This window comes from Megascapheus bottae, chromosome 13 (assembly GCF_031878675.1).
Source record: "Megascapheus bottae isolate mThoBot1 chromosome 13, mThoBot2.hap1, whole genome shotgun sequence".
Taxonomy (NCBI): Eukaryota; Metazoa; Chordata; class Mammalia; order Rodentia; family Geomyidae; genus Megascapheus; species Megascapheus bottae.
This window is the reverse complement of record NC_143521.1, coordinates 33105835-33129843: the sequence shown is the minus strand read 5'-3', so window position 1 is coordinate 33129843 and position 24009 is coordinate 33105835. Positions and strand designations below refer to the sequence as shown.

The 24009-nt window shown below is 35.5% G+C and overlaps 1 protein-coding gene and 1 non-coding gene across 3 annotated transcripts in view; one reads left to right on the top strand and one right to left on the bottom strand.

Moving 5' to 3' along the window:
• Window positions 1–775: 775 nt before the first annotated feature.
• Window positions 776–24009, bottom strand: part of Nfxl1 (nuclear transcription factor, X-box binding like 1) — a 39823-nt gene continuing 16589 nt past the window's right edge. For both annotated transcript variants that reach the window (XM_090343635.1, XM_090343634.1), the window contains exons 10-23: window positions 23699–23823; window positions 22396–22518; window positions 20392–20482; window positions 19188–19308; window positions 18801–18960; window positions 17756–17847; window positions 16915–16936; window positions 16415–16555; window positions 11510–11676; window positions 8794–8863; window positions 6374–6478; window positions 5064–5150; window positions 3737–3790; window positions 776–972 (exon numbers count right to left, since the gene is read on the bottom strand). In XM_090343635.1, the coding sequence (XP_090199761.1) occupies window positions 799–972; window positions 3737–3790; window positions 5064–5150; window positions 6374–6478; window positions 8794–8863; window positions 11510–11676; window positions 16415–16555; window positions 16915–16936; window positions 17756–17847; window positions 18801–18960; window positions 19188–19308; window positions 20392–20482; window positions 22396–22518; window positions 23699–23823 (1532 nt within the window). In that variant the 3' untranslated portion in view covers window positions 776–798. The remainder of the gene's footprint in view (window positions 973–3736; window positions 3791–5063; window positions 5151–6373; window positions 6479–8793; window positions 8864–11509; window positions 11677–16414; window positions 16556–16914; window positions 16937–17755; window positions 17848–18800; window positions 18961–19187; window positions 19309–20391; window positions 20483–22395; window positions 22519–23698; window positions 23824–24009) is intronic.
• On the top strand, window positions 16119–16247 carry LOC150055794 (small nucleolar RNA SNORA40). Its single transcript, XR_016537537.1, has one exon. It is a non-coding gene; the product is annotated as a small nucleolar RNA SNORA40 (small nucleolar RNA).

The following is a 24009-nucleotide window of genomic DNA, read 5'->3' as shown; positions in this document are numbered from 1 at the left end:
AGCCATATGTGAAGAAGCTAGCCCTGAAGTTTTCAAAAACAACTATAATTTCTAAGGAACACACTATGTGGAATTTAGTTCAATGACTGTAAAAAAAAAAAAATCCCTCACCAACAAACTAACCTCTGCAATATATTATGAAGATTTATGTTACACTTTAACAGGTCTTTTAAAGAATTATTGTTATTATTTTTTTAAGTACAAAGTATACTCAGATGGCTGACCTCTAAGGACTGAAGCTCAAAGCCAGCCAGGGCAGGAAAGTCCATGAGATTAGCACCAATTAATCACTGGAAGTGAAGGTGGGTGGAGCAAAAAAATCTCAGGGACAGAGCCCAGGCCCTTGAGTTTGAGCCCTAGGCCTGGCCCAAAACAAAAGTAAGAAGTACATGATCAAGAAAAGTACCTTATAAGTAACCCAAATATAGAGAAATACTCTTCTCACTGCATATATGGCTCAGTTTGAGTTTACAAAAAGAAAATGATGTATTAATTTGAAATACTAAGTGAAACCACTAAGATAATATGAGGAAGCACAATGAATAACAAACATGTAACTGGGCCACTAGTTAAGACTTATGAGAGGCTTCAGTTATCTTATCTATAAGCAGTGTCCACTGCCCTTGCTAGTGCACTAATGAAGATAAAGCCTAACATACCTTCTCCCAACAACAGCTGGAAGAGAACAGAGATGAATGTAAATAGGTATCATGGTCTACAATACATATTTGTCTAACATTCCAAATTTAACAACCGATCTAATTCCAATCTGAGGTATAATAAAAGATTCACACTTCTTTAATCAGCATCATAGGCAAAGTACCATGCAAACAATGCCACTGTAACTCCACACACTGGAAAGAGGTAATATTTGTATTTTTGCCAATGCGATAGCTCAACTGCCACTTCATCTCTTTTCCTGTTCTTCTTCCGACGACCCTTCAGTCTGTTTTCAAAAGCCTCCAGTTCAGCCTAAATCAAAACAGTTTTATTTTTGTTAAATTCACTGCAAACATTTATTTGAAACTTTCCATTTGAATGAAAATAAATAAACATTTATTTTAAAAAATACCTCCTAGGGGCCGGGAGTTTGGCCTAGCAGTAGAGTTCTTGCCTAACATGCACAAAGACCCAGGTTCAATTCCTCAGTCCCACATACATAGAAAATAGCCAGAAGTGGTGCTGTGGCTCAAGTGGTAGAGCTCTGACTTTGAGAAAGTCCAAGGACAGTGCTCAGGGCCTGAGCTGAAGCCCAGGACTGGCAAAACCAACAAACAAACAAAAAAACAAGCCTCCTTCCGCTACTGATAGTATTCAACAAATTCAAAGTTTAGGTAAGCAGAAAGGTAACTGGGAAATAATAATTTCAAATTGCAGGACTGACTTTGATATAAACTATTCAAATATCTGATTAAATCAGGGCCTCTAAAATACAGACAGCAGTTTTCTACTTTAACACCAGCTTATAAAGAAATGCTATGATGCCCAGTGAGAATAACACTTCAGTTCTTTTTTTTTTCATTGTAATTAATAGAAGTTACATTCTATTCACCAGATAGAAGGTGCATTACTTCACATACATTGCTACCTCTTCTCATGTTTCTGTCCCCATTTCCCTCCCCAACTTCAGTTCTTTTACATTGTAAGTTGTAATGTAGGGAAAAAATCAAAGAAGGGAGGAACAAAAAGAATTTAAGTCTTCATTGTATCAAATACATTTTTAAAAAAGCAAAAATACGTCAACGGAAAAATATATTCCATGCTTTAATACAAAATGACTGTTTTGCAAAGACTTGACCTGGTTCTACAAAGAATAACTAGGTAATAGTCACTGTCGAATGGGGAGTTTTATTCCACTAAGTATTGACTTATAATGCTTTTACACATGATAATGACAAATAATACATAATAGTGCCATTACTCACTAAAACACGTTAGGTTATTGACTGGCTTCCTAAATGGCTGCTGAGATTTTTTTTTCAAAATATTTCAAGAACATAAGAAAACTGAAGATTATTCACATACAGAAAAACAACTGATGTTTAAATAACCCAGTTATCAAATAAACACTTTCATATTTACTTATCTGTTCTGCTGTAAAAGTCAATAAAATAATACATTTAAATTTTTTTATTCAAAATAGTTTTTAAAAGTGGTAGGGGGCCAGGAGTGTGGCCTAGTGGTAAGAGTGCTTGCCTAGCATGCATGAAGTCGTGGGTTCAATTCCTCAGAATCACATAAACAGAAAAATCCAGAAGTGGTGCTGTGGCTCAAGTGGTAGCCTTGAGAAGCCCAAGGACAATACCTAGAGCCCGAGTTCAAGCCCCAAGACAGGCAAAAAGGAAGGGAAAAAAAAGTGGTAGGAAGAAAACCACCCTAAATTATTATTCTAATTTTGGCAGTACTAGCATTTGAACTGTGGCTCTTATGCTTGCCATATAGGGATTTCAGCATTTGAGCCATGACTTTAGCAAATTTTTACTTCACGTACTTTTCAAGTCACACACTGGGCCTGGGATAACCTGGGACTACTATCTGTAGATGTACATGCTCACCCCTGTGTAGGTGAGATCAGGCACATGCCACCATGCCTAACATATCGGCTGAGACGTGAGCTCACTACCTTTTTTGTCTTGGTCCTCAAAGTGCAATCCTCCTGGCTTCTGCTTCCTGAGTAGCTAGAATTATAAGCATGAGCCACCACATCATATCTAGCCCTTCCAAACTAATCTCCCAAACTGTGTTTTATATATTAGCTTCCTAACTTATTTGGGGGCCTATTTGGCAAATTAACTTTAAAGAATGATAAATGTATCAGAGATAATTTTGGTCAATCTTTACCAATGACTTGTTTTGAATGTGTTCACAAGTCATACATTACTACCTTTATTCATAAAGGTGGTAATTTAGTATAAGATACACCCATCTGATAAGCACAAAGCATCTCACATCACTATTAGAAAGTAAAGCCAATCTAGGTACTGGTGGCGCAAACCTGTAATCCTAGCTACTCAGGAAGCTGAGATCTGAGGTTTACAGTTCAAAAGCTAGCCCAGATAAGAAAGCCCATAAAAAAAAAAAAGCACATGAGACTCTTCTCTTCAATTAACTACCCAAAAAAGCCAGAAGTAGAGCTGTGGCTCAAGTAGTAGAGTGTTAGCTTTGAACAAAAAAGCTCAGGGACAGTACTCCGGCTCTTGGTTCAAGATACAGGACCAGCACAAAAATAAAGAAAAAAGAAAGTAAAGCTCTTTGGGGTATATGATCAATACAATACCTATCAAAGGCTATCAGGAATATAGAGATGATAGTCACGAATTTAAGGATCTACTGAAGAAAGAGGGAATATACTTTAAAACAAATGTAGCTTTAAGTAAACAGTACTTGTGTTACAGATAATCTGTAACTCAACAAGAAAGAATCTGAACAACTTCAGCTGAGTGAAGATATGAGCTCTGAAAGAAGCTTTCAATGACAACCTGTTATCCTCAATTCTATTCTTCCATGAAGAAAGAACAATTGGCTAGCAAATGGGTGAAACTGGCAAAGAAAAAATTGGAGTGTATGACATGTATCTGAGAATATGAGCCATCTCTTGCCCTCTCACGTTTCAGTATATCTTAAGGAAAACTCTGTCATCTTCAGTTCAGAATAGTTGACATACACCTTTAATTTCTGCAAAAACTAATAACGATGCCAAGAGACATAATTCTGGTTATTTTATCATTGTTGTTACCTGTTGTTTTCGTTTTTCCTCTTCAAGAGCAGCTTTGGCTTCTGCTTCTTTTATCTGTTTATATATTTAGAAATAAATTAACAACTTAATTATTAGATTGCATACAGAATTTGTTATCTTCCCACCCAGGCTTTCTAACCTATATTCAGCATTTGGGAGTTTTATCTTGGAAACCACTTTAAAGAAATGTAACATTATACTTTGAAGTTTTGCCAAGATACTATCAAACAGATTTGAGGGGCATAATAGTGGAATATTATACTTTAAGTAAACATCTCTTAACAACTCAAATAGCTGTTAGAACACCATTCAAAGCATTAAAACAATACAAATAATTATTTCTATGGAATAGAGTCAAAATCTAGAATCAATCATTAAACACCACATTTTTCTAGAGTTGAAACCAATCATAACATCAAATACCCCTTCTAAAAGGGAAGGCTTACCATCAAAAAAGGCAGAAGTTTATTCACTTATTGAGTTGTCAGAGGGAAACATTAGTAACACTAAAGATACCCCACAGCAAAGAGTACTAAATCTTTATTTTTATACTATGTTAGTCAGATTTTCATGAGGCTTATGCTAACATTAAAACAACTGCCAAGCGCTGGTGGCTCATGCCTGTAATTCTAGCTACTTAGGAGGCTAAGATCTGAGGATAGCAGTTCAAAGACGGCCTGGGCATGAAAGTTTGTGAGACTCTAATCTCCAATTAACCACCAGAAAACCAGAAGTGGTGCTGTGGCTCAAGTGGTAGGCACTAGCCTTGAGCTGAAGAGCTCAGGGTGAGCACCCAGGCCCACAGTTCAAGCCCCAAGACCAACCAAAAGCAAACAAACAAAACCACAAGCAACTATGTCGCAAAGCAAATGTACTAACTAGCACGGAGGTACAAAATGGGCAATAAAAAAAGTATATGTTGGGTCAGGAGAATGGCCTAGTGGTAGAGTACCTGCCTAGCATGCATGAAGCCCTGGCTTCAATTTCTCCATACCACATACACAGAAAAGGCCAGAAGTGGTACCATGGCTCAAGTGGTAGACACTGCTCAGGCCCTGAGTTCAAGCCCCAGGACTGGCCAAAAAATAAAAAGTATATGTTAAATTCAAAGTATACCTATAAAATCAGGCTCTTAACAGAAAAGACTGAACTTTTTAAAATGAAGGATATATTCATACAAAAGGGTTTCACTATAATTTTCTATACATCTATATAATGTACTTTATCAAATAAAATAAAATTCCAAGTTTTTTTAAATAAAGGCAGAAATTTACAAGATAATGAGAGGCTTCTGACACATTAGAAATGGCATTTTGTGAGACATTACCTCAGATGCTTTCCGCTTCATTTCTTTGCACGTTGCGTCACATTCTATTGAAACCTGATTTTCACGTACTTTGCTGCACTGCAATTCCTACAAATAATCCAAATTTTAAATCTTAAAGGATCATACAACTGTGAATATAGAAGCAAAATTCACCTAGCCATTTAGTTATAAATATTTGTCATTCATTAATGTTTAATGTCTTCAAATATCACTCTGCTTCAAACAGTGGTGGAAACTTCATTTTTCTGAGTAAAATAGTAAATATATAAAATCAAACTAATCAATTTAGTAATCATTAATAGATGTCACTATCAACTCCTAATTTATTTTTACACTTTTATTTCTTTTAAAGCTTCAAGGAAACAAAAGAAAATCTTAGTAAAGGGACATCTTAGATTTGACTAAAAGGTATTGATTTTCATGTAAAAATAATCAATTTAATTACGGCACGATGAATTTAAGTGCAGAAGTCATCTACTATTAGAAAACATAATGGGTACTATGAAAATACACTCCTCAAGAAATGTATGTTGTAGGGATGAATGTAAGTGAATTTAAAAATGTAAAAAAGACAATTTAACTCTAGGAGAAAAATCACAGAAAAGGAAGAAAAACAAAAGTTCCAACTTTAAGTTAGGGTAAATCATAGTCAATATGAAAGAAAGTTTCTACAGAGTCCACACTGCCAGTAAAAGTTAAACAAAAGCAAAAAGAAAACTGAAAACAACAAAACGTACTATCTTTCCTTCACAGATTTTGTGTATCATTTGATTACACTAGACTTTCCAATTATTTTAGCAATGGTTAATAAACTACTTTCACCTGATTATTCCCCCATGACTTTTTTAATCATAAAATTAATTTCTTCCAAGTTGTAATATTATATTATTTATGAGGTCATTGTTAAATCATTTGAAGGAAACATTTTCAAAGGACAACACTGATGGCAAAAGAAAAGTTTTAAAAAGTTTGATTCTAGACCATTTCTTAAACTATAGAACCCACTCTCTCACAATATACTCCTGTTCAAAGACCTCAAGACTAAAGTACACTGATTCTATCCCCAAGGGACATTGATTTTGATTCCAACATAAAACCGTGCTTCTTTTACTATTAAATTGCAGAAAATTGAATTGCCACAGGTGTTTTAAAATAAGAATTTACAGTAGGTTTGTTTTTATTATAATAAAGATCCAAATTAGACCTTAAAATTGGAAAAAAATAAATCAAAAGAACTACCAACACATATGGATCAAACCAAACTAGGTAAGAATAACTTATATAAGAAATATGTCACTTAAAATACTTACCTTCTTAATTCTTTTACAAGGGCATCTAAGTTTTACTTTCTGGTTGCAATTGAAGGGACACTCACCAGGATGACATATCTCTTTGCATCTATGACCACAAGGAAGCTGAAATAAAACAAAAATAAACCAATCTCATGCATACATTTTGGTTGTGTTCCACCTCCCCCTACACTCATTATTTTAAGCCTGAGTCAATCACAAAAGGGACAAATCAGTCCTGGCTAGTAAATTATTTTTCAACTTTGTACTTTTAGATACATTACTTTAATTACCCATAATTTTAAACATTCCACCCAGCATCACTCCAGCATCACCTTAAAGCTAGTGAAACATGAGTCAAAGAGTATAGGGCTGTATATCTAACACGGTTTTCTGGATAAATGTGGGGAGCAGAGAAATAAACTTTCCTTGTCCTTCAGCCATTATATTATGTTAAGACTGCTTGACATTATGTGTTGACACATACTATGTGCAAGTGTAAACATCTCAATAATTGTCACAAAATCTAAGTGTTCCTTTTCCTTATTTTACTATCTTACTATCCTGATATCAAGTTTGTTTCCAAATAAAACATTTCCTGTCTATCCAAAGGTTATCCACTCTTAGTCAAACAACTTTTTCTTTTCTTTTTTTATGCTGGTAACTATAGCTTTTTCCACTCAAGGCTAGTGCTCTACAACTTGAACCACACCTCCACTTCTGGCATTTCTGGGGCCTCATGTACTTTTCTACCCAGACTGGCTTTAAACCAGCCTCCCGAGTTGCTGGGATTACAGTTGTGAGCCATGGGCGCCCAGCCATTCATACTTTGGAGGGACAGCTTTAAACTACTATGAAAGCCTAACATGATTAAGTAACAATTCTAAATAATAGCAGTTATGTAAGAAATATCCCTAAACTACTAACAAACTGCTTACACTGTCTTCAACTACAACCAAAAAGAAAAAAAAAAAACATTTTTAGGCACCTCATTCATATTTTTGTCTCTCTAACGGAATGCAAATGTAACTATTGGTGAAGGACTAAATTTCAAAATCAGACTAATTGGAACTAAATTATTGTCTACTAACTCTGGAGCCTTAGAAAAGTCATCTGATTTTTCTGTGTTTCACATGTAAAATCATGCAAAGTAACAGTATTTGATAAGGCTAGTTATAAAGAGCAAATGTCGGGCCAGGAGTTTGGCCTAGTGGTTAAAGTGTTTGCCTAGCATGCATGAAGACCCAGGTTCAATTCCCCGGTACCACATATAGAAAAAAGCCGGAAGTGGTGCTAAGGCTCAAGTGGTAGAGCTCTAGCCTTGAGAAAGGCCAAGGACAGTGCTCAGGCCCTGAGCTCAAGCCCACGACTGGCAAAAAAATAAAAAATAAAAAAATAAAGAGCAAATGTATTCAACATTATTTAGATGATATAAAAAGTCAGTTGAGGTTGATGCTCTTTCTTTGCACTATACATCTCTAACAATGATATCTTACCTTGGTTTATATCTCAACAAACATTACCATTCTCCATTTTTAATTTCTATGATTAACCAGATAGGTTGGTCAAAGTACTTAGTCCAATCATTAAGAAACTCACAACCCCTTTTTCCTTTGTCTTTAGTCTCTGGTCTAGTGTACAACTACTTGCTTTTCTCTTTGGCTTTCAGCCAAGGCACTGACACTAAAACTAAACTTACATCACTCTCATTACATTTCTACTAATCTTACCACAGGCTACTAGGCTAAGTTTTACAAGGAGACATTGCTCAACCACATTGGAGTTATTTTCTACATACACACTAATCTCTTTAAGAAGCTCAGAATTTGTTCATGTGTCAAATACTAGCTACATAGTGGTTTCAAGCTTTTGTATTAATGCCTTTTCAGTATTTGAACTTGATTCACATTTTGAGCAGTCAAAGTCAATAATTTATTGTATAAAACAAACAAAATTAAGCTGTTCTCAAGAATACCTTGTTCTTGGCTTGGGAGTTTGGCCTAGTGGTTAAAGTGCTTGCCTAGCATGCATGAAGACCCGGGTTCGATTCCTTGGTACCACATACATAGAAAAAAGCTGGAAGTGGTGCTGAGGCTCAAGTGGAAGAGCTCTAGCCTTGAGAAAGTCCAAGGACAGTGCTCAGGCCCTGAGCTCAAGCCCAGGACTGGCAAAAAAAAAAAAAAAAAAAAAAAAAGAATATCTTGTTCTGATACCCACACATTTCATGAAGAGATAAGTATCTACACTAACTGTAAGTTTTATACTTTATACATAACAGTTGCACTTCCTTTAGGAACTCGCATTTTTAGTGGGCCCGGTAAAAGACCACTAGAAAAATTCTTGGACTAAGGTGGCCCAACAAGAAAGAGAAAAGTTCAAAAAAAAAAAAAGAAAAAACAACCCAGTATCCAAGGAACTGAAATCCTCCAGTCACAGCTTACCTCTTTAGGACACTGATTTTTGCAACAACTGAGGAGGTTCTTTTCATTTCCATCAGCTGTGGTTATTTTTCTAAAAACAGGAGGGAAAATTTTGATGACATTCAAACCAATGTCTATCTCTTAGCACAATTTTTCTAAGAATAAAATGAACAATTATCTAAGAATAATTTGCAGATTCAAATATATCCATGAAGGTAGAGCCTTATTTCACTTTTTTTTCCTCTAGCAATTATCTTCAAATTACTTCATAGTTATGACAACTCAAAATATCTAGTTCTGTTTCTATACCAACAGGACAAATGTTTCAAGGAAAACATCATGAAAAGGCAATACAAAACACAAAAATTATCATCCAGATCTGACTTCTCTTTACTAATTCCTGGTCGTTTCCTTCCCTATAGATAAATCATTACAATCCATAATTGTAATTCTTTACTAAACACTGAATGCAAAACACCATTTACAATTCATGTTTAATATATTATTTCCAATTGAAAAATTGAGGCTTTTCATACAAGGAAGCTTATTGGAAAACTTTTTTTGTGTGTTTTGAAGTACATATTAATGTTAAAATTGTAGAAACCCTACTTTATTTATGGATTTATTACTGGACTAAGAAGTCATAAATAATGACAATAAATTTTAAAAGAAATTTCAAACCCAAACATTTTGAATGCCCATACAGAATACATAGTTCAGTTAGTCCTGCGTTACTTTCAGTCATGTTGACATCACTGTATGATCTACTGACTTGTTCTTTGCCCTTAATTTTGTGAAAATATGCCTTATAAAAAGCAAATGGTGCCCTAAAAGGCAAAGTGAAAATGACCATAATTCATCCAAGCCAAACAGAGCATATAACATGTTTAATATAATGATAAGGTGAAAGTTTTAAATTTGTTGAAACCCAGCATGACTTCAATGGAAGTTGGTGGTGTTACAGAAAAAAAAATAAATGGATCACATAGTATTCAAGATGAAAAACATGAAGTATGATCTAGTTTTGGTACTATAACCCCTCTGTACATTGCCCCCTCCCAAGATCTAGTTTTGTGTGAGCAGTAGTAATGAGTTCAACAGTAATTTGTAACAAAATGTGGCCTACTCCATGTGATTCAAGTTATAAATGGAAGTTCAGACTGACTATGCATATAGGACAGTAATGAGAGCATTAAACTCTCATTTTGAGTATCAACAGTTTTTCCTCAGTAGTCTCTCTGGATTCACATAATTGTACCAAGAGTATACTGTATCATTGCGTGCTTTTAAATGAATGTATATCTGATTCACAAAGTACTTTAAAAAAGTTACAGTTAGGTGCCAGTGACTCATGTCTGTAATCCCAACTACCCAGAGGCTGAGATCTGAGGACTGGGGTTCAAATTTAGCCCAAGGGGAAAAGTTAATGAAACTCTTCTCTCCAATGAACCACCAAAAGGCCAGGAGTAGAGATATGTCTGAATTAGCACAGCACTGGCTTTGAAAGAACAAACTAAGGAACAGCACTCAGGTGCTAAGTTCTAGCCAAAGTACTGGCACCAAAAAGGAAAAAAAAAAGGTTACAAACATCAAAAAACAAGATTACTTTGTAAAGTATAACTGAACATATATAAAATATTATGGTGTCTATTATTCTATAATTAAGAATGACTTAGCTTTTTTTAAGACTATGCTTTTGGAATTTCTAATAAGAAAATTTAGGATTTTAACTTGTCTATTTAAATAAGCAAAAAGTTACAATCATGAAATTTAAAATAAAGAATTTAAGCTACAAAAATTTTAAATATGAGGACTGAGAGCATAGCCTAGTGGTAGAGTGCTCACCTAGCGTGCATAAAGCCCTGGGTTAGATTCCTTGGCACTACATATTGAGAAAAACCTAGAAGTAGCTCTGTGGCTCAAGTGACAGAGCTCTAGTCTTGAGCAAAAAGTGTCCAAGGACAGTGCCTAGGCCCTGAGTTCAAGCCCCAGGACTGGCAAAAAGAAAAAGAAACATTTTTAATAGGATAAAGGACATTTTTTTGTTTTGGTATCACTACTGGGGCTTGAACCTAGGGCTTAGTCGCGATCCTTGAACTTCTTTGTTCAGGGCTAGGGTTCTACCACTTGAGCTCAGCTCACTCACTAGTATAATAGACAAAAGGCCTACCTATTAAAAACATAATTTTTAAATTATGCCTAAGTAACTATAGGTCAACTTTTTATCAAACGCAAGTCTAGTGTGACATCACCAGTTAAACAATTTGAACAATCTGTCCCAGAAATGTTTCTGTAATTACTTAAAAACCAGTGATAGCGCTTTTTTTCTTAAGAAAATCTAATGCGAAATCCCCAAATGGAGTAATGCAGAATTTTCCTGGTTGAAATCACAGTAAAGCCGGGCCTGGTGGCTCACGCCTGTAATCCTAACTACTCAGGAGGCTGAGGTCTGAAGATCAAGGTTCAAAGCCAACCCCGGGCATAAAAGGACTTCTAGAAAACAGGAAGTGGGGCTTGGCTCAAGGGTAGGTCGGTAGCCTTGAGCTGAAGAGCTCAGGGACAGCGCCCATGACTCACCAGAAAAAATATAAAATCACAGTGAAGTATCTAGAAGATATGTTAAGCAACATTTCCTCCTTTTGGATAGCTACTAAAAAATCCATGACTATACAGGGTCCAAAGATAAACTTGGTAAGCAGATAAACTTAATAAAGTAGTATTTCTGCAACCTACTTACCTGCACTCCACATACAGGCTCGTGATCTTGCAGTGACATTTTATTCTAAGCATCTGAACACAGGGAGGACAGCCTCCAGGGTGGCAAGGCAGAACACAAGGATGAGGACAACCCAGTGGCCGGGGTTTAGAGCACCCCTCTTCACACTGAAGGCATTCTGAACCAGCCTAAAAAATTACATGGAAATAAATCCCTAAGGTGCAAAACCCTTGCATTTCTATACAGTGGACCTAGGTACTACTAAATGAAGTACTTGTGCACATCTTAGAAATACAGTTAATACAGAATAAATGAGAATAGGTCAATTTAATGCACAAGTGAAAATGGAATGATAAAATCTGTTGAAATTCTTTTCAAACCAAGGAATGGGATGAAGGAGAATAGTAATATACATGGACCACAACACACTGTTATGCATATGTAAAAATGTCACAAAGAATTTCCCTTTGCACAATTAATGTATGTTAATATATTTTTTAAAAGTAGAATTAGTAAAATGGCATATGTTCTAATTAGTCTTAAACATATTCAAGATTAAGAATAAGATTATCAGTACAACCATTATTTATATGGATTTTCATGAACCTCATCCCTTTAAATGAATTTGACCACATAAGGTATCCCTACTAAAAATGTAAATTATTTTCTGAAAATAATGACAGAAAAAGATAGAGTACAACATTTTCAATTAATTTCTCTTCCAACTGGTGCAGTGATAATTGAATGTATATCACTAAAGTTAAATCACACCCAAAAACAGATATATCTCAGTGTAACATACATCCTAACTCTCCCTGCTGCAGTGATTTAATATATTACTATAAGAAGCTAAAATTGAAATTTAAAGTTTTAATTGAAGAATACTGTTTATTAGTAGACATGAAAATGACATATTAAACACCGAGCATTTTTATTATCATTCCTAAGAATGGCCATGGCTGTAATTCTTACTGCATTGAAAGAATTTCTAAGCTATTTTTGGCTTTCAGACTAAGTATCAACGTTTTGAACTGCATTACAAAAATATTCTTCTATAGTTTCTATTTTTTTAATTTTTAAAAGTATATTTTTAAAAAAGAACATCTATTCATTCCACAAATACCTCCCAACATTTATCTGTCAGGTGTTGTTCCAGGCACAGGGAACAAATGGGACAAATCTCAGTAGGGAGATAAAGAATACAATATAACATCTTGATAAGCCCTCCAACAGAAGTTAAAGCAAAGAAATGTAGTGGTAGTAACAAGAATAACACCTGCATGATAAAGTTCCCATCTGAAGAGAAACTGAGTTAAATGGAATGAATTGAGGATATGCAAAACTCTGGTGGAATACAGAGTTCCAGAAAAAAGAAACAAGGAAAATGGCTCTGTAGTAAGAAAAGAAGCAAATGCAGGCAAGAGTGATGAGCAATACTCAGCTGAATTCAATCTGGCCCAGTGGCTCCTACCAGTAATAAAAAGCTACTGGGCAAGCAAGGTTTAGAAGGGTGGCAGTTCAGGGTCAACCCAGGGAAAACATCAGTATGACATCATTTTAACCAATAAGCAAGCTAAGCCTGGTTATGCCAGTCATCCTCACTAGGATAGGAGGTCTAAATTGGAGGATCAAAGTCCAGGCAGGTCCCAAGAAGAACACAAAAACCTTATTCAGGAAAATAACTGAAGAAAGCTGACCAGGGTGGCTCATGCCTGTAATCCTAGCTACTCAGGAAGTTGAGATCTGAGGGCCATGGTTCAAAGCCAGCCTGGGCAGTTCTAAAGACCATGAGACTCTTATCTCCAATTAATCACCAGAAAAGGGAAGTGGGACTGTGGCTCAGGCAGGGTAGTAGCCTTCAGCTGAAGAGCTTAGGGACAGTGCCCAGGTTGTCCAGAGTTCAAGCCCCATGTCCAGCAACAACAAAAATTAAGCTTCAGGTTCCCTATCAGGAACATTCATATTTACTTAGGAGCTCTACTCAAAAAAAAAAAAAAGAAAGAAAAGAAACCAAAAGAACATTACTAAATCTATACTTGCTAAGCAATCTTTTTTTTTATTTTTTTTATTTTTTGGGGGGGGTTTAGGTTTGGGGTTGGGGTTCTCACAGGGTTAGGTTTAGAATTAGGGTTAGGGTTGTGGTTAGGGTCAGAGTTAGGTTTAGGGATAGAATTAGGTTTAGGGTTCAAGTTTGGGTTAGGCTTAGGATTCAGTGTTGGTTTTGGATTAGGGTTAGGTAAGGGTTAGGGTTAGGTTTAGGATTCACATTAGGTTTCAGATTATGGTTAGGGTTAGGGATAACGTTCTGCCTCGGGTTCTGGTTCTGGTTCAGGTTCAGGTTAGGATTAGGGTTAGGGTTAGGGTTAGGGTTTAGTTTTCAGGTTAAGGTTTGGGTTTGGGTTATTGTTAGGATTGGGGTTCCAGTTCTAGTTCAGTTTAGTGTTAGGATTCAGGTTCATGTTGGAGGAGGTTGCTAAGCAATCTTTCTGGATTACTCCCACTATCAAATCTGTCTTTCTAGGAAAGACTTTTTAAACATTACAAAGAAGCCATGAGCTACTGACTCACACTTGTAATCCTACTCAGGAGGCTGAGATCTGAGGAACACAGTTCAAAGCTAACCTAGGCAGGAAAAGTCTGTTAATCTCTAACCATCAAAAAGCCAAAAGTCAAGCTGTGGCTCAAGAGGGCTAGCCATCTGTGCAAAAGCTCAGGAACAGGGCTCAGGTCCTAAGTTCAAACCCATGACCAATATACACACAAACACAATGAGTCTGGTTAACCTAACCTCATATGTCATCTTCATTAAAAAAGAAAAAGATGACTAGAGGCACGTAAAAATACAGTCCTGGGGGGCCAGGACTGTGGCCTAGTGGTAGAGTGATTGCCTAGCATGCACGAAAACGTGGGTTCAATTTCCTCTGCACCATATACATAGAAAAAAGTTGGAAGTAGTAAAATGGCTCAAGTGGTAGAGCTCTGGCCTTGAGAAAACCCAAAGACAGTACACATGCCATGAGTTTAAGCCCCAGAGTAGCGTGCGTGCATGCGTGTGTGCGTGTGTGCGTGCCTGCGTGCGTGCGTGTGTGTGCTCGCGTGTGCGTGCCCTGACAAATGTAAAACTGAACAGGCCATGAGTTTAAGCCCCAGGACTAGTGTGTGTGTGTGTGCGTGTGTGTGTGTGTGTGTGTGCGCGTGCGTGCGTGCACGCGCGTGGGGGCACACCCTGGCAAATGTAAAACTGAATTCAATCCCACACCTAAAACCCCATATCTAAAAAAATAATAATTTTTAAAGAGTACATTTAATTCGAGAAGTAATATTAGGACATTCACAATATTTCCTGATAGTCACATTAGCTGTGAACCCTCCTGACTCATTTGATATCCTGGAAATTAAAATAGAAAAACCATAAAGCACTTTGATTCACTATTGTTGTTTGATTTTATACTGTATTTAATATCGTTTTCATTTTATCCAACGTATTATTGAGAATCAAGTCAAATACTAATTAGGACATCCTAAGCAATGCATTTAAATGTGTACATCAACAAAATAATACCACAGGCACTGATATTTTAATGTATTACAATTAATAGCAAAAGAAAAAACTAATAATTCAAGCAAATGTTTGAATCACACAATTCCTATTATTTGAAATGCCTGTAAATTTAATATTAGTTAAAAATAATATGAAGCAGCCAGGAATTTGGCCCAGTGGTAGAGTGTTTGCCTAGCATGCACAAAGATCGTGGTTCAATTCCTCAATACCACATACATAGAAAAAAGCTGGAAGTGGTGCTGAGGCTCAAGTGATAGAGCACTAGCCTTGAGAAAGTCCAAGAACAGTGCTCAGGTCCTGAGCTCAAGCCCAGGACTGGCATTAAATAAATAAATAAAATATGAAACTTAAAATTTCTGTCTCATTTCTCATTAAGATAACTGCTAGTGGCCAGGAGTTTGGCCTAGTGGATGAGTGCTTGCCTACCCTGCATGAAGACCTGAGGAACTGAACCCTGGTCTTAGTGCGTGCTAGATTCCTTGTTACCACATATATAGAAAAGCCGAGTGGTGCTGTGGCTCAAGTGGTAGAGCTCTAACATTGAGGGAAGCCCAAGTACAGTGCTTAGGCCCCGAGTTCAAGACCCAGGACTGGCAAAAAAAAAAAAAAAAAAAGGTGCTTGCTAATATTATAATTCTCTCTGGGTCTAAGAGTTATTTTTACAGATCTTTTAATAGTTCCTCATATGACTTTAAAATGCTTTTACATAATTTTTTGCACACACACCATAACATCTGTGATGAGATATACATGAAAATACTCCTAATGAAAGCAAAAGACTTGGAAATTTTTTAATTAAGTACATTAGCTACCTTATGTGACAAGTTTGAAAAAAATATCTAAAAGCAAATGCTCTAAACTGAAGAGATGTAGAAAGAAGTGTATTCAAAAAGATGTGTAAGTTCTATACTTTAATCATATGCTTTTAACACAGATACACTAGTTTGCAAAAGGTCCTACATTTAAAGGGCACAACACCAAGAGGGATCCACAAAAGATAATATACAAAGCTGTTTAGGAAAGGGAAAACAGGACAAAGGATGAGTGCAAGAAAAAAAAATATATAAGAGCACTTGTGCGTGTCTTTGTTTAATTTGTAACAAAGGTTTACAGACAGGTGCAAACAGTAAATCCTCTTTTGCAACCCAGAACTCACTGCTGAATATGAGATTTTTGGTACATGTAAGAAGGAATACAATTCCTATAACAGTTGGCAAATTTGGGGATTTGTTAACTCACAGGTTGGCTCTGAGAATAAAGTTGATGTAAAAACTAAAAAAAAAAACTATAATAAATGGAAAATATGCTTATACTATGATTGTCGAAAAATGTAGACATACATGCTTTCAACCTAAGAATATTACCTTGTTTTTGCCAGTGCAGCCATCAACTTCAGTTACTTTGTGACATTCTTTCATACATGTATGATTCTGACAATCCAAGATTCTTCCACAAACTCTCTTACAAGAGTAGGGTCCTGCAACATGGCATGGTAGTTGACTCACCTTAAAAAAATAAATATGAAACTGACATACATATGTATAGCCCAAATCTTCTGGATCCATATTTTCAAAATGACTCCTAGATAATTTGAAAACAAATTTTAGAAAGGACTAATGTATTATCAATAATAATAATGTTTATCATATAAGTCAAAGCAAAACATAAAAATAGGCCAAGAAAGAAAGCACACTCTTACTAAAAGGAAGTTTAATATGATTCTACAATGAGTGCATATAAGCAAGCTAATTTTCAAGTAAAAGCATTCTTTTTTAGTTAGTAAATAAACCTGTTATGTCTAACAACGCTAGCATAAAAGAGATATAAATTATAAACTTACTTACAAACTGTAACTATAACTCACCTCATGCTTCCCAAGACATTCCCTACAAGGAAACAAAACATAAAATTTTCAAAAAGAATATATAAAACAAAAATGGTAACTCTCCTCTCATTTTATTGAATAAAAAGTAAACACATGTGGAAATAAACAATTACTATAAAGTTTCAGAATACAAAGATAATATATACAGGCTTTTGTTCCTGTATAATAGTAGTGAATAACTAGAATTTGAAAATCACAAGACTATACACAAAAACCTCAATCTACTTATCTACAAAAACTACAAAATGCCAATGAAAGAAATTAAAGATTTAAATAGATATTCCATTTTTGTGGACAGAAAGACTCAATACTACTAAGATTTAATAAAGATTCAATACAATTCCCATCAAAAATCCACGGATCTGAATAAACTAATTGTAAAGTCAAAATATGGAAAATCATCAGACCCGAAAGAGGTAACACAATACTGAAGAAAACAGTTGGAAGACTGAGACTATCTGGCTTCAAGACTTAAAAACTAAATCAATGGAACAGGGCCCAGAAGTAGACCCATACAAACACAGTCACCTAATCTCTGACAACAGCAAATGACAGGTAAAAAGACATTCTTTTCAACAAACAGTGGTACCAGAACAAAAGGTCATTCACTTGTCAAAAGAGTATGGACAGACCTTATGCCTAAAACTCCAGATGGAACTGAAATCCATAGGAGATTTGTAACAATCTCAGCATATTCAGTTGAAGCTGAGAGACAGGCCAGGCCTGAAATGATGATGAACTGAACTAAGACAAAGGGTGAGAGGCTCAATACTAGGTAAGAAATAGAAATTGCTAGAAAGGTAAAAATTCTAACACTTACACAGGAATGGGAACTTGACAAGGAGGACAGGGTAGTGCAGTTTGAATAAATGCTGGCTCAGAAGGCTGTTCCCAGGGTCCTGTAGGCTGGTGCTAGGAATAAAATACATGACCATTTGAAGTCAGAAAGATTCAATCATATGTTTCTTCTAAGAATCTGAGAAAATAGTTCTAATGTATCATCACTTTAAACAGGTTGAATTCTTTTTTTCAGGTAATCAACAAATTGTGCTTACTGGGACATCTTATTCCATCTATGTTACAAGTTATTACCTTTCAAACACACTGGCCAGGTTTTAAAAGTAGGAGCAAAGCAATACAGCCTCCTTCAATTTCCAAAAGCCAAAAAGAGAATGAGATATACAACTACAAAGTCAATACCCACCAGTCCAATGTATCATTATTATATTCACTGCTGTTTCTCATCACCTAGTAGGAAGCTTGACATATTGTAAGGGCTCAATAAATACTGAATAAGTGATTGAATCTTTAAAGATGGAATTCTTTATAGTTCCATCTACCCCTCCCCCAGTGGTAGAAATTAAACCCAGGGCCTCACCCATGCAAGTGCGCTACCATGGAGCTCCACACTCCCAGTTCCCATACTATGAGCTTATGGGGAAAAAAAGATAAAATCATCTAGACACTAGAGTGGCCATGCCTAAAACCCTTGCTACTTAGAAGGCTAAGACCTAGAAGATAGTGGTTCAAAGTCAGCTAAGGCAAAACAAGCAGTCCATGTCACATCTCCAATTAATCCCTAAAAAAAAAAAGGAAGCCCAGGTTTTGGAGGCATGATTCAAGTATAGAGCACCAACTGTGAACAAGCAAGCAGAGGAAATATAAACCTCTGAAACTTGCACAAACACACACACACACATACACACAAAGACCAAACCTTACATTTCCTTATTCCACCGTATCTAATGTAATGTTTAATGTATGTTAATTACTTAAAAGGTACTTAATCATTGCTTATTGAGTGACTATGCAAAATCAAGAAAATATGACCACATGCAATCTCTTTATTAATACTATTCTCTTACCCTGCCAGTTTGCCTTATTAATGCTTGATCATGACATGAAGTAGAACATAAGTGACCACATTTCTCCAAGACTTTTTGGCAAGGTTGATGACAGGGTGGACAAGGGCCAAAGTGACACCGATGTTTTTCTTGACTTGTATGATGACATGATGGCGGTCGACTAAATCACAAAGTGAAATGTTTTTAAGTACTTTTGACAATTCAACAATTACATGTAAAGTACAATGATCTATTACTGTATCTTCCAATTCCATGTACAATGACCATATTATAAGAATTAACATTTTAAAATATTAAAGCAAAATTATATTAAAACTGGAAATATTGAACACAAGGAGTTACAAATGTAAGATGCCAAGTGCAGGTTTGTAGGAGCTTCATACCAACCTGCATAGCTCTTTGCACTTGGGTGGTCTCGTGGTTCGCTCCCGGCCACAGGGTACTGTCACCTTGGCATTACCACAATTGCACTTCACATCAACCATTTCTGGACATGGATAGCAACTGCCTGGAAAAAAGTTTCATGCTTAAAATTTTTGTCTTACTTCACCTAATACCTGCAAACAGTACAATCAATAAATTTAGCATATGTGCACAATAAAACAGCCTACAATAAGAATAAGAAAATGATGGAAATATTAACAAGTCTTAACATGCACTAAACAAAAGAGGTCATATATAAAGTGAAAAAAAATCCCTCACTAGCTTTCTAAAAAGAAACTGTAGAATTTTTTCACAAAAACATTATTTGTATTAAATGTAATAGGGTCTCTATTTCCATTTTTAAATAAGAATAACATTTTAACTCCAAATACAGTAATTGTTAATGTATAAAACTCATATTAGAAGTTATTTAGGGTTCCAAAAAGTATAAACATATCCCAAGATTAATGTTTTATAACCATTAGCATAGGATATAATCAATCCCCAGCTAGATTTAATTCCATATAAATGAATAAAATTCAAAATAAAACTAAGAAATTCCTATGAATATCTTTTGTATGTATGCATATGCACACATGAGTGCGCACGTGTGTGTGTGTGTGTGTGTGTGTGTGTGTGTGTGTGTGTGTGTGTGTGTGTGTGTGTGTGTGCTGGTGCCAGTATATTGAGGTTTGAGATCAGGGAGCTTTGTGCTTTCTCAAGGCTACAGCTCTACCACTTGAGCCACAGCACCACTTCCGTCTTTTTCAGTGTATGTGGTATGGAGGAATCAAACCCAGGACTTCATGCATGCTAGGCAAGCACTATACCAGTAGGCCATGCTCCCAGCCCCTCCTATGAATATCATAATTGGTACTTTCTTTAAATCGAGTTATGGAGATAGTTAATGAAATATTAGCATGGTATTATAGAAAGAATAAAACTTTTATATCCACAAGACTGTGAATACTTATTCCCCTGAATAAATCACTATATAAGTGACTTTTAACAAGTCTTTGGCTTTATGTCTTGTTTATAAAAAAGCATTAGCAACTGTTTTACCTTCTTAAGATTGTTAAGGAATCACAAAATAGATCATGAATATGAAAATTCCTATAAAGCACTAAGTACATGCAAACATAAAATTACAGCTAATGTTAAATTTTACCTCTGTGGCAGACAGATGGACATTTATGGTTTCTACATCCTAAAGTCCGTCCACAGTTTTGATCACAAGGTGGACAGTTCCCAGGGCAACACTGAAAAAAAAAGCAATTATAAAGACTACGTATTCGAAAGCCAGGCCTCATATATCATTATCATTAATACATCTAAAAGTTCAGTTATTCGCAGAACTTATGGAAAACTACAGCTATTTTTTCCACTCTAAGAATGAAAATATTCAAAAATATCAGTACTCTTCTGGTAACCAGATACCGTATTTTTAAAGTTTAATAGACAATGAACTGGGCCGGGAGTTTGGCCTAGTGGTAGAGTGCTTGCCTAGCATGCACGAAGACCCGGGTTCGATTCCTCAGTACTACATACGTAGAAAAAAGCTGGAAGTGGTGCTGTGGCTCAAGTGGTAGAGCGCTAGCCTTGAGAAAATCCAGGGACAGTGCTCAGGCCCTGAGCCCAAGCTCAGGACTGGCAAAAAAAAAAAAAAAAAAAGACAATGAACTAACTTAAATTTAAGCTAAATTTCCCTGCCCTTAATTATTCTGCTTAACTTCTGTCAAATGTTATTTACTTATCTATGCAGAGATTGACAGCATTAACAAAAGCAATAGATCTGATCTAAATGCAGACAATTCAAGCTATTAGTCTGGCTGATTTTAAAATAGAATTGATTTAATGTATAGATTAGTTTGACCACCATTTTCAAAACATGGGATTAGAAACTGACAAGAAAGGGAAACAGATGTACACTACCTAAATCTGTCTTTTTTTTGTCACTTCCTTGACTTGCTGTCTATGATAAATATAGCTATGACTGACAGTTTTTCACTAAGGAACACCAGGCAAAAAAGATGGATACCTTCCTCTACACAGAAATGCAAAAACAGATAGAACAAAGGACAACTTATTATTTTCCTGAACTCTGTTTAAAGTAGAAAAATAAACATGTGAACATATATTTGGGATTTATAAAATACATGGGTATAAAATGGATGAGAATCATGTACTTTATGTCTGGAAAACAAATATAAAATATACTGTAATGAAGCTCTTAAGGAATATAAGATCTAAAGCAACTATTCAAAAGGGAAAAAGAGAAGAAAGAAAGAAATTATAGTTATTAAACAAAACAAGTACATGAAATGTAATCATCAAAAAACAAAGAGCAAAAGCAGAGGTGAAAGAGAAATAACCAGAAAATAAAAACAGCAAGATAGTAGAATTAAATCCAACCACAATAAAGATCACATTTAACTTAAGTGATCTATAATCAAATTAAATGATAAATGCTGTCAATTTAAACATGCTGTCAAATAAAGTCTTGACAAGAAATGTAAAACCATGTGACTACTAAGCAAAAGGTTAATATCAGTCTTCCAATAAATTTTAGTAGGAATTTTACAAAAAGGCTATTTCTTAATGAAAAAAGCACCCAGAAAAGCTACACATAATGTGCAAGAAGTAAAGTACTACCTCATGAATGTAATTGTAACCACATTTAAAAAATAATAAAAAAAAAATTTACACATATATAGAACAGTAAAATATGCCAGTAAAATTTATATTAGCATACACATCAAAATAATCCATTATTAATTAACTTCTGCTAATTCCCAAACACCAAATAAATTATCTGTTAATGAAATTTTAAATCCAGAGAACAAACAACAACCCCAGAGCTAAGCTTGTTTTCTTGTTTTCTTTGAGACAGAATCTCATTATGTAGCCTAGGCTGGTTCTGAATTCAAGACACTCCCGTGTTAGCCTTCTGAACACTAGGTTTAGAGGCACATGCATGTCTTGAGAATTATTTTAAAAACAGGCATAATTTCCTACTAACTATAAACAACTAAATTTAAGTAGACTATTTACTAGTTCTTAATATGGTAAATAAGGAACATGCCTGAATATATGAGGACCAAGATAAGTTCTTTATTAATCACAGTCCCTAAAAGAAAAAATTCAAGACAAGTTTAAGTAAGTGTTTCTATACCTTTCTCCTACACTGATGCTTCTGACAGTCCCGCATTTTAACACATTTAGTTTCACACAGATAAGGTTTATGACATGGCATTCGCTTTGTATGCTTTCCACAGCGACAATGCTTTTCCACTTCCTGCAACAGTTAAAACAATAGCATTAAAATTGTTTTTGTTAATCTTTTTCCTCACACAACAATATCTGTAATTACTAAGGCATGAAGGACAAAAATCTTACAACAATATCTGCAATTACTAAGGCATGAAGGACAAAAATCTTAATAGCAAATTTACATGGAAAATTTTACCAAAATCAAAATAGTCTTCTAAAATGCTTATATCTCAATTGGTTCCAAAAAAAGTTGGCTCCAAAAAGGATTTCCTATGAATGCTAATAAATTTAGTAGAAACTTGGTATTAAATAAGCACATATTAAAACCATTTAAATCATAACAATCATAACATCTGCATGCCTTGTCTCACTACAACAGAAAAACTCAAGCCTAACAACCTAACTGGTGGACCAGGCAGCATGGTCAAAACCGAACGGCATATATAACTTTGTGTGCCATTCCTAGGAGCTTGAACTGGGTCCTGGCTCTAAAATTTCCTGCTCAAGGTTAGCCCTCTGTCACTTGAGCCACAGATATCCATTTGTGGCTTTTTTCGTGTTTAAATGGAAAGAGAAGAATCTCCCAGTCTTTACTATGCAGGCTGACTTCAAACTGCAATCCTCAGATCCCTACCTCTTGAGTAGCTAGGATTATAGACATAAGACACTAGTACCCAGGGCCACATATAAACAAAACTTTGAAGTCCCAAATTTAGGCATCTGTTTAGGCATTTCTTTCCATTAAAACTATACCTAATTAAACACTGCTCTCAATGTCCTATGGGAAGAAATGACTCCACATTGGACTTTTATGAGCACAAACAAAAGGAGGTTTTCATTTATTTTTGCTAGTCCTAGAGCTTGAACTCAGGGCTTGGGTAGTGTCCCTGAGCTTTCTCAAGGCTAGCATTCTACCATTTGAGCCACTGTACCACTTCTTGCTTTTTCTGGTATGGAGGAATCAAACCCAGGGCTTCATGCATGCAAGTCAAGCATTCTACTGCTAGGCCACACTCCCAGCCCAAGGAGATTTTTAAATTTGACTGCTAGTATACTTTTCCTGACTCTTACCGTAAGTATTAGGACACTTAACTCCTAAATAGATCACACATCAAAGCAAAACTATTACACAATCACAAGACAGTACTAATAGATATATTTGGACATGTAGCTCTTGAAAGTAATTGTTACAGGATATGACTAACTTGTCTACATGTTTCACAAGGACCTCGGTGACACCGCTGTGAACATCTATGGAGTCCACATTCCAGTACTTTGTCGCAGCTGTCGCCACATGTTGGTACATCTTCTGTACAAGGCAAAGAAAATTCTAAAAGCAAATAAAATGTTAGTGTAAGATATTACAAAACACTAACAAAATGCCACATTTTTAAGACTTCCCTGAAAAATGACAGCCTTTTTAGACTGTCCAATTTTGTGTCCATTCAATTATTAAAAATATTAACTTTACTGACTGAAAATAATCCTTAATATTTTGTAAAGCTTAGTTGTTGTT